Below are 14,576 nucleotides of genomic sequence, written 5' to 3' on the forward strand. Positions count from 1 at the left end.
GTGGGAGGAAACACTTTGTATGTTGTGCTGATGGATGGACCCTCAGAGTTTATGTTTATTAAGGATCCCCATTAGCTTTTGTTCTCGACAAAAGCTACTCTTCCTGGGGTCCGACACTTAAAACAATACAACGATAATACAGCAACATTTAGGACATAAGTCCTGACATCATTAACAACATTAAAAACATCACCAATATCATCAGGAGTGTGTGTGTGTGTGTGTGTGTGTGTGTGTGTGTGTGTGTGTGTGTGTGTGTGTGTGTGTGTGTGTGTGTGTGTGTGTGTGTGTGTGTGTGTGTGTGTGTGTGTGTGTGTTTCATGATCTCTCTCTCAGCCCTTACTGTACAGGACCTTACTGTCTATATACTGTAGCATGTGATTTGTGCGTTGGATTTACTGTGGATTTTCAGAATGTCTGTCTGGACAGGAATGTTCATTGAGGAATAACTGTGAAATCATAAATCATAAAACAGCAATTGTATTACCCATACTGAAGAAAAATATGTAAACAAGCATAAATCCACATAGGCCTATAGGCTAAGCATCGTAACCAAGCTGTTCATTCTTAAGCCATATGTTTAATTCAAAAATTAAAATACGTTACATTCAAAGCAACCACTTAAGAATATTTATAGTTAAAATATAATTGAAAACTGCCTCTTTAACATAAAAGTGGAATTGTTAATGCTTGTGTTTCTCAAAAATAAAGACTACTTTTCCTATCTACTATTTTGCTTCCTGTCACAAAGACATGGTTTCTACTTATCTCCCCATTGTTTTACTTTCTGTTTCTCTTCACTTAAGAGGATACGTTTCAATATTAATGTGGCACATAATTATCCTTAAAATGCTGAAACACAAATCATATTTCCTCTTTCCCCTCTCTTGTCCAGTGATGCCTTCTCCTCAGTTCTTCGACGGCCAGGCTCTGATCTCCTGGAGCGAGATGGACATCACCGTGGCTGTTCCCTGGTACATGGGCCTCATGTTTCGCACCAGGCAGCCTGCTGGCACCCTAATGCAGGTCAACGCCGGAGCCTACTCCACCATCAACCTCATGGTGAGATACAGTATATAGCACATTGTCAACAAACGTAAGCAAAAATGGTATCATCATCATAAAATGCAACTCCCACAGTCTTGTCATTATTTGTAATCTGTACTCCACGCAGGTGAGTGAGCAACAGGTCCGTATGGAGGTGTTGCTGAGGGACAAGCTGGTAGCGTCACTTAGCTTCCCCAAAGTTCGGGTCAATGACGGGGAGTGGCATCACCTGCTGGTAGAACTGAGAAGCGTTAAAGACGGAAAAGACATCAAATACATGGCTTCTGTTTCTCTGGACTACGGCGTTAACCAGGTAATGGATAAAAACATCTGAGATAACATTAAGATTCAAACTCAGAACAGCAACAAATCCTGTGAGAATATTAGCTGACCTAACCATTTCAGGTGCTACTGCATCGTCTTCAAATAAGTTAAGGCTTTTTAAATGCTAAATCCAGAAATGTGTTTAATTTTGTCCATTTCTGTGTTTTTAAGCAGAAGTCAGTGGAGATCGGTAATGAACTCCCAGGATTGAAGCTGCAAACTCTTCATTTAGGAGGTTTGCCTGGAGATGGAAACCATGTCAGAAAAGGATTTGTCGGATGCATCCAGGTAAGTGCATGTCCTAATCTTGTTTTTTCTTCAACCACTTATAATTTCTCTTCTTCTTAACCATATTGTGTGCCTTCCACCAGGGTGTGCGTATGGGCGAGACGTCTACCAATATTGCCAACGTGAACATGGCTAAGGGCCTGAAGATCCACGTGGAGGATGGCTGTGACGTGGCCGACCCCTGTGACTCCAACATCTGCCCTGAGAACAGTCACTGCAGCGATGACTGGAGCACACACACCTGTGTCTGCGACCCAGGTAATATACACTTGACCAAAACACATCCACTTGATTAAAACTCTACTTGTCTCTCAGCAACGTCTGATTGTCCTTCCACGCTGTTTTCTCTTTGTCTTGCAGGTTATTTTGGTAAGGAGTGTGTGGATGCTTGCCAGCTCAACCCCTGTGAGCATGTTTCCACCTGCGTTCGCAAACCAAGCTCCTCCCACGGCTACACCTGTGACTGTGGTCAGAACCACTTTGGCCAATACTGTGAAAACAAGTAAGGTCCCTTCTTAACAAACTCTGTCGCCTTCTGAAACCTTATTATATTTGATTCTGACCCAGTAGCACACCATGATCTTCTTTGTCTCAAGAAACATTTCAAATGCTAAAAAAACCATTTATAAATAATTTATTTTAACTGCAATTAAAGAAGCATGCTAAATGCTTCCTCGGAGACAGTCTTTTCTATCCAGAGAAAAGCACACTTATCTTATGTTAGGCTCTTGCTCTTTTTGTCATTGAGAGCAGTTTTATTAGGCAGTAATCTGAGCTCGATTGTTTATACACATAGAGAGAGAGGGTTAAGAAACAAAAAGGAAATACTCACATGTTTATGTGCAGAAAGTGTTGGATCTGCATTGTCTGAGTGCACACAGGAATTAGCCAGCCCTGATTGAGAAGCAGCCATTTCCCCTGAACCCTGACCCCTATGACACGCATCACTCCCTCTCTTAAGCAGGATGTGGGATTCCCCCTCCATGCCCGACTGATCCTCCATACATGTTTAGTCACCGCTGCCCTCACACTGCTGCTCGTCCCCCTATCAGATCACATCTCCCAGTCGGAGATCTCCAGAGGGAGATAGAGACTCAGTGTGTGTGTTGTGCCAATGGGTCACACCTGGTTACCTGACTTTAAAGCGTCGGGGAAGTTTATTCTAGATTCAGGGCGACAGACAGCGTTTAGTTGCAGATAAACTGGACAGATTGTCAACTATCAGATATGGAGCCTTTTGTCCAAGCTGTGGAAATACGTTAATAAATAAGTGCATTTGAATGTACTTTGCATGTGGCTTGAGCCTTTAACCTGCATTTCCTATTGTGTGGCATCTTTTACGCTGTCACAATCTCAGTTAGTTTAATACATTGGTAATGTATCAATTACTTTAACTAATGTGCCGTTGTTTTTGACGACAGAGTGGAGAAACCGTGTCCTCAGGGCTGGTGGGGCAGTCCGATGTGTGGACCCTGTCACTGTGATACTAACAGAGGATTTCATAAAGACTGCAACAAGACCACTGGAGAGTGTCGCTGCAAGGTAAAAGGAATACATAATACAACACGGTTCAGTTAAAACAGCATCGAATCACCTTAAAAATGCACTTAAAGCACATCTAAAGCTTCATTTTAACCGAGTAAATATAATGTCTTCTCTTGCAGGAAAACCACTATCGGCCAGAAGGCGAGGACACCTGCTACCCCTGCGAGTGTTTCTCTATTGGCTCAGAGTCTCGAACATGTGACGCCATCACCGGGCAGTGCCCCTGCAAAGGAGGAGTCATCGGGCGCCAGTGTAACCGCTGTCATAACCCCTTCGCTGAAGTCACTCCCACTGGATGCGAGGGTATGTTCCCGACAGAATGTAATGTTACGGCAAGAAAATAAGAAATTGAGGAAGACTCATCCTTAATATTAGCTTTGAAGGTTAAAAAAAGCCTTTATAACTTTTATGAAAATGTTAAATGTACTCATTCCAGTCTATAACACTATCAATGAATAAATGAAGCCTTGAATTCTGATACATTTGCCCAATTAAAAAAAGGTGTTCATGGTAAAGAGGGGGGATTTTAAGAAAGAAAAACATTTTAGATTAGTTGTAATATTCCTTTAAAAGTTTAGTTTGTGTTCAAGTGAGCTTGCATGAATTGGCAAAGTGTCAAAAGGAGACAAACATTGTCGCTCACAGCTGCCGGTGCTGTATTCGAGCTAACTGCGCATCTTTGTCGCAGACCAGTCAAGCAGAAGATTTAAGGCTGGCTGGAGAGCTGGCTTGGCAGCGGGACAATACAGTACAGATGAATGGAAGAGAAAACAAATGTCAATGTGCGAACTGTTCCACCCAATATGAAGCTGTGCAGAACGTGTTTTGACTATTAATGCAAGAAGAGGTGAAATATAACTAAGTACATTTACTCAAGTACTCTTCAGTCGAGACATAAGACATTTTTTCAGATCTAAAGGGTTAAATCATTATTGGTCTAGGCAAGGAGGGAGTGTGGATGGAGGGATGAAACAAGCCAGAGGTTTCTTTGGTCAGGTCCTGCGGGTCACTGAGATGTGACCATCCATGGCAGGATCTGTCAACGCTGCCTTTAGGAATGACATCATGTCTCGTGTTTTAAAGAAATGATCGCTAAGGAAAGGCTAAGTGTCTAAAAAGTAGAAAAGAAAACACTGAGGGATTTTTCAACTTCAGTACGAGGAGTTATAAACAAGCTTGGTTTGTCCTGGAGATTTTTCAACCCAGATATACAGGAGTTAACTATTTGATTGTGTTAAAAACCACGTCAACACCTAAAAAGAAATCTGTTTTATTTGTCCTTTCCTCCACAGTGGTGTACGAGGTCTGTCCCAAGGCGTTTGATGCAGGCATCTGGTGGCCAAAGACCAAATTCGGACGCCCCGCCGCAATAAACTGTCCAAAGGGATCTATTGGTGAGTGCTAATTTAAATGTATTTTTATTTGATTTTGCTATTTTTTTTGCGTCTTTAAACAAAACTGAAACTGAAAATCTTCAAATACGACACACATTCAACTTTTCACATTTTTAAAGAACCCAGCAAACAATTTGGTAGCAGACATTTAATATATTTTATAAATCGGTTAATTTAAAAAAAATGTGAGAAGATTGGCAGTATCTGAACTCAGCAACCGCCAACAAACAATCTAACAAAAAATATATGTTTTCACTGGATTCTAAAAGTATTTGATTAAAATGTCCTGCTGAACCTTAAAAAAAAAAACAGGCCTGCCTCTGTGTCAAAGTATTCACATTAATTGAGTAATGACAGCTGGATTCAGAAGCTGGGTGGCTGTGTTTGTGACTTAATGCATTTTAAGTCAAGTAAGCACACTCTCTCTGAAGCTTAAAAACACAGGTTCTCTGATTGGTCCGTTAATCCGACGGGGATTTCTCATTGGCCAACTGCGTACAGGCTTTGTGTGTAGAGACTTTTGGAAAAACACCAGGTACACTGAGAGCTGACGGTAACTGTGTGTGTGTGTGTGTGTGTGTGTGTGTGTGTGTGTGTGTGTGTGTGTGTGTGTGTGTGTGTGTGTGTGTGTGTGTGTGTGTGTGTGTGTGTGTGTGTGTGTGTGTGTGTGTGTGTGTGTGTGTGTGTGTGTGTGTGTGTGTGTGTGTGTGTGTGTGTGTGTGTGTGTGTGTGTGTGTGTGTGTGTGTGTGTGTGTGTGTGTGTGTGTGTGTGACTCAAGTTCACTGACCTGTCCCTTAGGAAAGCGCCGTCACTTTCCTGGTTACCCCCCAGTTACTGCGGTCACTATGGCAACCCTATTGTTGTCTCTCCAAACCCAAAGGGGAATTTATTTGCTAACGCTGTTCGTTGCCCTCTCTTAGCTCCAACTGGCGAGTGCTTCAGACATTTCTTATCTTCAAACAAAGGCATTGGAAGAGACTTTTCATTTGGATCAGATCTTTTCTCCAACTTTATCAGACTGGAACTAATCAGTACGGTTAGAAATGTTTAAACCACTAAAATGGGAAGAGTTTTACACTTTTTAAGCGGTTTATGACTAAATTCTTGCATTTTTAGTACGTTTTAATCAAATATAGATAGAATTTTTCTTGTGAAAATGAACAGTTTCTACTTATATGAGTAATACGTATGCCATTCTGTTTGCACACGGCCCCAGTAACCTTCACTAAAGAATGTTTGAATGTGCCTGATTATCATTTTGTTAACATATTGTATACAATCAAATGAATAGATCTTTAACTTGACTGCTTTCTGTTTGTCTGTGAGACGTTTTCTTTAATTATTTTTTTTCCTTCTATTTTTACAGGTACTGCTATCCGCCATTGCAGCGAGGAGAAGGGCTGGTTATCTCCTGAGCTCTTCAACTGCACCACGGTCACCTTCTCCCATCTGAAGAAACTGGTAAGAGCTAAATGAAAAAATAACATTTATACGGCCACTAAGGCCAGAAATCTTTTACAAAGTAATGACATTTTATCAAGTTATAATGTGGCTTGAGCTAGTCCTGCACTTTAATCTATTTACTTATTTGAAAAGACTGAAAATGTAAACGCTTCTTATATTTGAATTCCTAACCAGTAACATCTTCAAAATAAATATTGTCAGGCTTTTGTTGCACTTGTAATGGCGCAACACTGGATTGATCTTTCTTATAATAATCATAATAATTACTTGAAATTATCTAAAAGAAAAATTGCATTGACTGATTTCATAGGATTAGCATTTTTGACCTATTGTGTTTGAACCTGAGTCTAATTCTCAAAACTGCACTAATCCCGTGATTGACCAACTTCTCTCATGTGTCATCGCACCCACTCAATGTGCCTCTGCCTTGACTTGCTTGTTCTTTTTAAATGCTCTCACCCTTCCCTTCTCCCAGAATGAAGACCTGCGGCGCAACAGCTCCAGGATGGACAGTGAGCACTCCAAGACCATCGTGCGCATGCTGCACAGTGCCACCAACAACACCCAGCATTACTACGGCAACGACGTGAAGACGGCCGCCCAGCTGCTGAACCACGTGCTGCAGTACGAGAGCCGGCAGGCGGGCTTCGACCTCACCGCCATGAGGGATGCAGAGTTCAATGAGGTAGAAACAGGATGCATGGACCACTTAAATAAATAATTCTAGTGGTTACCTGTTCTCCTGAGTGGATCCCAACTTTAATCCCTCAATGGAAATATCTTAAAACCTTTTTATCCCAGTCTGTAGCTCTGGTTGCACTGGTGGCACACTGCCCTCCACTGGTTGGTTCTCACTAATAGAGCAACTTCATCCACCAATGCATTTTCAAAGTTTCCACCATTGTGACATTACTGCTCTTTAATTACTATATGATACGTTTACTTGCAGTAATTTAAATCATTATGGTTTCATTTTCCAGAACTTGGTGCGTGCAGGTAGCGCCATACTGGATCCTGACACCAAGGAGCACTGGGATCAGATCCAGAAGACTGAAGGTGGCACCGCCCATCTGCTGCACAACTTCGAAGAATACACCAACACCCTAGCACAGAACGTTAGGAAAACCTACCTGAAACCCTTCACCATCGTCACTGACAACATGAGTGAGTGCCATAATCACATGTTGCCTAAAAGGGAGTTCTCACATCGGAGATATCATTCTTAATTTTTGCCTACGTATCCTGTTCTCTCTACCACTTCTCCAGTTCTGACCGTGGATTACCTGGATGTGTCGGATCCGGAGAGGGCGACGCTGCCTCGGTTCCAGGACATCCAGGAGGAATACTCCAAAGAGCTTGGCTCATCCGTCCACTTCCCGCAGTTCAACCTCCGCACTCATTCCCACAGAGGTAGGAAAGCTGCAGAAACTAAGCATTTGTCAAGCTGCAAAACTTCAAACGTGTAAAAGAAGTGTCAATTTATCTCTTGCTATCTTCTTCCAGTGGAGCCCACCCTTGCCCTGCCTACTCAGACCGATGCCCCACAGAAGGAAGAGCAAACAGTATCTGACAGGAAACGACGCTATCTTGAGCCAGCTGCCCCTTTGCCGGTTGCCGTGGTTATAGTGTATAAAACACTAGGGAAACTCCTTCCGGAAAGATACGACCCGGACCGCAGGAGTATGAGGTACACACTTAAAGTTTAGGGGCTACTAATGACTTAATCGTTCTTCAAATACCTTTAAACTGCCTTATTTGCCACACTGTATGACACTGATGTCTCATGCTGTTAGCTACGATTAAAATATGAAGTGTTATCTAGTCAATTTCAAACAAAATCTAAACGAATTAATGAAAGAGAGCCTATATATAATCTGAACTCTAAATAGTTTCAACTGTACTTGACTATAATGCATCATTTAACAATTTGAAGAAACCATGTGACTGCTTCTCTCATAATATTTACTGTAGGCATGTTTGAAGGAACAACCTTATCAGTGCCTATAAAATCCTCTGAAGTTAGACAGAACATTTGAACAGGACTATGTGTTTGGAAAGAGAAAAATCTACTAAGAATATGTTAGGAACAGAAGGAACACAAAGACATTCAACAAATAGGTGTGGGTCTGTTATGTACAGTATGATTTAATGTTCGTGAGAGTGTGTGTGTGCGTCTGTGTAATAAAGCCATAAAAAGCTACAGTTACTATAGGTCAGTGATTAAAACATTTAATTAAAACAATTTTGGGTCATGCTTGATTGTATTTTTGTATGTTTTTCTAGGATCCCCAACCGCCCAGTGATCAACACAGCCATAGTGAGCGCCTCGGTGCACAGCGAGGGTCCGCCTCTTCCTCCCATCCTGGACCCCCCCATCACCCTGGAGTACACCATGCTGGAGACGGAGGAGAGAACCAAACCTGTGTGTGTCTTCTGGAACCACTCCATCACGTGAGTTGGACTCGGGAATGAACTTTTGAGAAAAGCATTCATGACGTTTGCTGTGAAGTTGTAACTTTCATGTGTTGTGTGTGTGTAGGATCGGAGGTACGGGCGGCTGGTCGGCTAAAGGCTGCGAGGTGCTCAACAGGAACAACAGCCACATCAGCTGCCAGTGTAACCACATGACCAGCTTCGCCGTGCTCATGGACATTTCAAAGAGAGAGGTATGTCTAAGAAGATCCATAAACATCGAACTAAGATACGTATGTTCCGACTTTGTCATTGACTCCTGGCTCTGCTCCCCCCAGCACGGTGACGTTCTCCCTCTGAAGATCGTCACCTACACCACGGTGTCCGTCTCCCTGTTCCTCCTCCTCCTCACCTTCATCTTGTTGTGCCTGTTGCGCCGTCTCCGCTCCAACCTCCACGCCATCCACAGGAACCTTGTGGCAGCGCTCTTCTTCTCTGAACTCATCTTCCTGCTCGGCATCAATCAGACGGACAACCCGGTGAGTGTTTTTGTAGCCAATTTAAAAATGTAGCCATTACTTTTAGTTATTACTTTTAGCAGCTTATTCAAAACTTTTAACTAGTTATTTTTAGTATTTAACCCTTAGTTTTAATCAACTATTTCACCCGTTTATCTCTTTAAGCTAACTCTGTTAACAGTTTATCCGTTACTTTAGCTAACTATTTCAATAGTTGATTCATTACTTATACATTTCTTAATTTTGCAGCAGTTAAACGTTAACTTTTGGATGTTGAATAGCCTTTCCTAGCTAACTCTGGTCATCCCAGACAAGAAGTTCTGTATATTACAGAAAATTAGTCTTACCTCTTTTCAAGTATTCCTATGCTATGATATATATATAAATCAGGAGAAGGTACATTAATGGTGCCCTGTGCAACTAAATGGAAAAAAACAAATATACGGTACAGGATCACAACACTTTCCTATGCTTGTGGCATGGTGGAACCTGAAGGGGGATTCAAATCTAGTGTTTACTGACTTAAAGACTGAATGCTATTTGTTTGGCCTGCGGGCTGCCATCTTAACATGGCACTGACTGGGGCTTTACTAGGATGAATGAACCAAGGCCTACCTGAGACTGTCTTTATTTGACAGATTATGAGTTTTGAGGCTTGGCTAATGACTGTAATAATAAGGAATGTGCTGGTAGCCAAAGCTATCTCCGAATATAACCCTCTATAGGTTAATTCTATTGAATTGATACTCGCAGCTGGTTGTTACCTTGTAACTATAAAAAACGTGCAATATCCTGATAAATCGAATAAGCTAATCATGTTAAAGCCGTAACCTAGTTTGGAGCTGGGTAGGTCATATGCAGTACAGTACAGGATCAAGAAGTGTGGGAATTCTTTGAAGTCTGCTGACACAACCATTTGGAGTCCCACACACACACACACACCACACACATGCACACACACCTCGTAGTGCCAGTAGTGGAGACATGCTGTGACTGGTACCTGTCTCCAGAAGCCAGCTTCAGGGCGGTAGGTACTGGGGAAGGTTTCCCAAAACAACGTCTCAGTTTTCACTTGATAAATCTTGTGCATGTATGTGGTACAGAAGACATTATTAATCGGATAATTGACGGGAGATCTTGCTAATTTTAGAAGACATGAGGTTAGGTCACACTTGGTAGGCCTTGGGGAGACATAAGGAGATAATAAATAAATGGTTGGGTGCACTTATGGTAAGTCACTTTCAATCGGCTTAGTCCATTAAGTGTAGTGATGTAGTAATGTGACAATCTTGCAGTGTGTTACGGCCTGGCTCATAGGCTGCAACAAAGATGGGAGACTAGACAAGTTAAGTGTAACAAAAAGCATATTTATTTGCAATACCACAAAAACCAAGGTCTTCAAAGAAACCTAATAAATGTGGAAGTCAGTTATCAGTAATGATTGCGTGTATGGGTGTGTGAAAATGTGCAGAAACAAAGACGAGGCCGTGTCCAACAGAAGAGTGAGAGGGCAGTATGGGTTGGTGTTGGCCTTATAAGTCGACGGCCCAGGTGTGGCTCATCAGGTTGATCGCCTGAAACACAAACAAGAGCCAGCAAGCAGAACACAAAGACAGAGACCTCTATTGGAGTGGAGGGGGTCGTAACAAGTGTCATAAATGCCATATGTTTAATCCATAATTTTCATAGTCTAATTAATTCGATGTTTGAATCATACCCAGGGCCTTTGTCTTATTTGGCAACCTGTTGGGGCTCTTTAATAAAAGACATGTGAAAAACAAAACTATCTAACTATGCTTAACCATAACCATCCTAAACAGTCATCATCAAAAGTCAATTGCCAATCATAACAGTGGAGAGGAGTCAGAAAATATGTTAAGTAATGTACCTATTAGAACAATATCTAGCTAACCTTTTAGCATCTCTTGTAATAAAGTGTTCTTTCAAATGAATGTGTCAGCAATGAGTAGTCTTGCTAAACCAGATGTACGTTTTGAGTTCAATGGTCTCTGTGAAAATTCAGTAAACCCAGGTTGCAAAGACCGATGCTGCTATAGCAATGTCTTCATCGCCCTAATAACTCAAACAAAGACATTAATCTTAAGCAAATAAGCCCAGTAAAAGCCCAACAAACTAACAAACTAGGAAAGTAGATAAGGAGTGGGTCAGTACGTTTGTGCAGAAACGTACTGACTCACAGTGTTTTGACTGCAATGAGGGGGATTCAATCTCTGACTGACAACACGCTGCGTCACCTGCAACCAGAAGCCAAGTCTGCACAGATAAAAAAAAAAGAGAGAACACACATTTGTTTTTTCCATCTCTGTTAATTCCTAAGTGTACGTGGAGTCCTCTATCTTGTGCTTAGGTGTGTGTGTGTGTGTGTGTGTGTGTGTGTGTGTGTGTGTGTGTGTGTGTGTGTGTGTGTGTGTGTGTGTGTGTGTGTGTGTGTGTGTGTGTGTGTGTGTGTGTGTGTGTGTGTGTGTGTGTGTGTGTGTGTGTGTGTGTGTGTGTGTGTGTGTGTGTGTGTGTGTGTGTGTGTGTGTGTGTGTGTGTGTGTGTGTGTGTGTGTGTGTGTGTGTGTGTGTGTGTGTGTGTGTGTGTGTGTGTCTCTCAACTGTGGAATGCTGTCAGTGTGTGCCCAGGGCCATCTGCAGCATGATTTATAACCCTGTCAAAGCAGTCTCTTTCTTACTGTCTCTGATCTCTGCAGCAATACACAGCTACACTCAAATACAGTTCCAACTGCTGGGACATTCCCTGACACACTGCATTCTTCCAGTGCAGCAACAGACCTGGAAATAGTGAGGGAAGGAGATAAAAGAGTGTGGAGATAGATTACATCCACCTGTTTTATTTAAAGACATTAATCATTGAAAAAAAGAAGAGGTATGCATGCTAGCTATAGGGCTGTAAATAATCCTGATTTCAATCAAAATGTGTCAAAAATCCCCATTGAAATTAGCTGGAGCCTGATAAGACATATACAATAAACATATTTATTTAAATTGGCCATATTATGCTAATTGTCAGGCTCATATTTGTGTTTTGGCTACTTCTGTGACATGTTTACATGTATTCATATTCAAAAAGCTCTTTATTGTTCTCATACTGCCTGTGCTTCAGCACCTCTTTTCACCCTCTGTCTGAAACCAGAGCCCAGTCTGCTCTGATTGGTTAGCTGGTCAGCTCTGTTGTGATTGGTCAACCAACTTATAGATGTCCCGCCCCTGAGCCTATCATGATTGTACAATGTATTAGAGCGCTAGCCAATAGAAGTGCAAATGTTTCATAGTTGAAACAAGATTACATTTAAAAGGTTTGCACTTTTGGTTTATAGGGGCATTTTTTCCAATAAACGATTATTGAAATATACACTAACAAAAGCATCGGCTAACAGAAAATACATTGCATTAAAAGCACTTTTAAAATGAAATTACTGGATGTTATAGAAAGGGAAATCAGGGATGACAATAAGACAAAAGCTGCTTTTAATATATCTCTTATCTGGTTCCCTTACAATGTACACTCATACTTTGTCTTCTCTTCCTCCTCCCCATTCTCTCTGTCTTTTGTTTGATCTCCCCCCAGTTTGTGTGCACGGTGATAGCCATCCTCCTCCACTACTTCTACATGTGCACCTTCGCCTGGATGTTCGTGGAGGGGCTGCACATCTACCGCATGCTGACAGAGCTGCGTAACATCAACCACGGCCACATGAGGTTCTACTACGCCATGGGCTGGGGCATACCGGCTATTATCACTGGTGAGACACACACACACACACACACACACGCACACACGCACACACACACACACACACACACACACACACACACACACACACACACACACACACACACACACACACACACGCACACACACACACACACACACACACACACACACACACACACACACACACACACACACACACACACACACACACAAGGCAGGATGCTTTCGTGCTGTGACTTGTATGTCCTGAAGAGGCTGTGATCCTCGTGGGAAAATGATTGAAGGGGGAGGAAAGCTTTGGATGTTCACAATATGTTAAATAAACACAAAACAGTAGCATTAATTACGTGGATAAAATAAACATCCAATTGTGGATGAAAAGCGTGTGCTGGGAATTTAACCTCAACATGCCGCAAACACATAAATCTTCTTTCACTCTCTTGAAATAAAGGCAAGATTTTAATCATCTAGTATCGGCAATTAGTTGCACTCTTTCAAGCCTGCCATTTTTTTTATAACCCTTTGATGCATGTTAAGATTAGAGTCATATATTAAAAGGTGTGCGTTGTGCTGACATGTTTTGACAATAGTAGATTCCAGGGAAAGATTATTGGAATTTGAGACATGGTGTGAGAGACATATAGATTTTTTAAAGGAAGACATACAGAGATCCAGAAATAGAAACAGATAATGATAACAAATGATAAATGCCAGTAATAAGTAATTAAGATGATAGAGAATACTGGAAAAAAAGGAGGAGAATGTTGGTAGCACTACCTTAAAAACTGCAGGTGAGGTAGAGAGGAGAACCAGGGATAAAGAAGACTTTTTGTAATTAAAACAATTGTACAATTCTTTAAATCCATTTGTGTGTGCCTTCTGTGTGTGTCTTTAGGTTTGGCAGTAGGTCTTGACCCCCAGGGTTACGGGAACCCCGATTTCTGCTGGCTTTCCGTCCATGACACACTCATCTGGAGCTTCGCAGGACCCATCTTTGTAGTCGTCCTGGTATGTGCCTGAATTAAGATATTCCCCAAATGACTGGTTCTCGTGATTATCAAAAAACTGTAATGTAATCTGAACATTTAATGCTGCGGATTAAACCATATACGTTAAAAGTCTCAAATATCAAAATAAAATACCCCAACATATGTTATCTTCCTAGGTGAACATAGTGATCTTTATCCTGGCTGCGAAGGCTTCCTGTGGTCGCAGGCAGAAGGATGTGGAGAAGTCAGGAGCTATGTAAGTCACTTTCATATTTCTATATATGGGACAACATAGAAACATGGATATAAAGTGCTGATCCATGTGCATCTTGGCCTCCTCAGTCCTGCACTACGAATGGCCTTCCTCCTGCTGCTCTTCATCAGCGCCACCTGGATGCTCGGCCTCCTGGCGGTCAACAGCGACGTCATGACATTCCACTACCTGTTCGCCGTCTTCAGCTGCCTGCAGGTAGCACAGGTTCACCTAAACATATTTCATGATCATTATCAACAGCTGATGATGCAGTTACATACAATCACTCAGGATTAATCTTCTACTATTCTACGGTGCAATAATTACATCACATTGGCAATAATACTATTAAATACTACTATTTTGATATATCTTAGTTGTATATATTATTCGGCATTACACATAGATCCCATTTTCAGCCTTGTCATCATGGCACTAGTTTCGATACATTGTAATTATATGTTTTTTTTAGTTTGTATCCTTATTTAATTTTTTTTCTCCCAATTTATTATACAAATTATATTTGCTTGTATATTTTTTATTTTTTAATTAATACATTATTATTTTTATTTTTTTCTATTTACAATTTTGATTGTGTTTTCA

General features: G+C 41.5%; 1 protein-coding gene across 5 annotated transcripts in view; it reads left to right on the forward strand.

The window, feature by feature from the left end:
• Window positions 1–14,576, forward strand: part of celsr1a (cadherin EGF LAG seven-pass G-type receptor 1a) — an 80,950-nt gene that overhangs the window by 60,002 nt on the left and 6,372 nt on the right. For all 5 annotated transcript variants that reach the window (XM_079656079.1, XM_079656078.1, XM_079656080.1 and 2 more), the window contains 20 exons: window positions 896–1,062; window positions 1,175–1,360; window positions 1,546–1,659; window positions 1,743–1,917; window positions 2,020–2,161; window positions 3,081–3,201; window positions 3,324–3,507; window positions 4,497–4,598; window positions 5,966–6,060; window positions 6,539–6,748; window positions 7,044–7,227; window positions 7,330–7,473; window positions 7,567–7,750; window positions 8,347–8,514; window positions 8,603–8,729; window positions 8,814–9,014; window positions 12,585–12,759; window positions 13,627–13,739; window positions 13,897–13,976; window positions 14,063–14,189. In XM_079656079.1, the coding sequence (XP_079512205.1) occupies window positions 896–1,062; window positions 1,175–1,360; window positions 1,546–1,659; window positions 1,743–1,917; window positions 2,020–2,161; window positions 3,081–3,201; window positions 3,324–3,507; window positions 4,497–4,598; window positions 5,966–6,060; window positions 6,539–6,748; window positions 7,044–7,227; window positions 7,330–7,473; window positions 7,567–7,750; window positions 8,347–8,514; window positions 8,603–8,729; window positions 8,814–9,014; window positions 12,585–12,759; window positions 13,627–13,739; window positions 13,897–13,976; window positions 14,063–14,189 (2,999 nt within the window). The remainder of the gene's footprint in view (window positions 1–895; window positions 1,063–1,174; window positions 1,361–1,545; window positions 1,660–1,742; window positions 1,918–2,019; window positions 2,162–3,080; window positions 3,202–3,323; window positions 3,508–4,496; window positions 4,599–5,965; window positions 6,061–6,538; window positions 6,749–7,043; window positions 7,228–7,329; window positions 7,474–7,566; window positions 7,751–8,346; window positions 8,515–8,602; window positions 8,730–8,813; window positions 9,015–12,584; window positions 12,760–13,626; window positions 13,740–13,896; window positions 13,977–14,062; window positions 14,190–14,576) is intronic.

The sequence above is a fragment of the Notothenia rossii genome (genome assembly GCF_949606895.1).
Source record: "Notothenia rossii genome assembly, chromosome: 10".
Classification (NCBI taxonomy): Eukaryota; Metazoa; Chordata; class Actinopteri; order Perciformes; family Nototheniidae; genus Notothenia; species Notothenia rossii.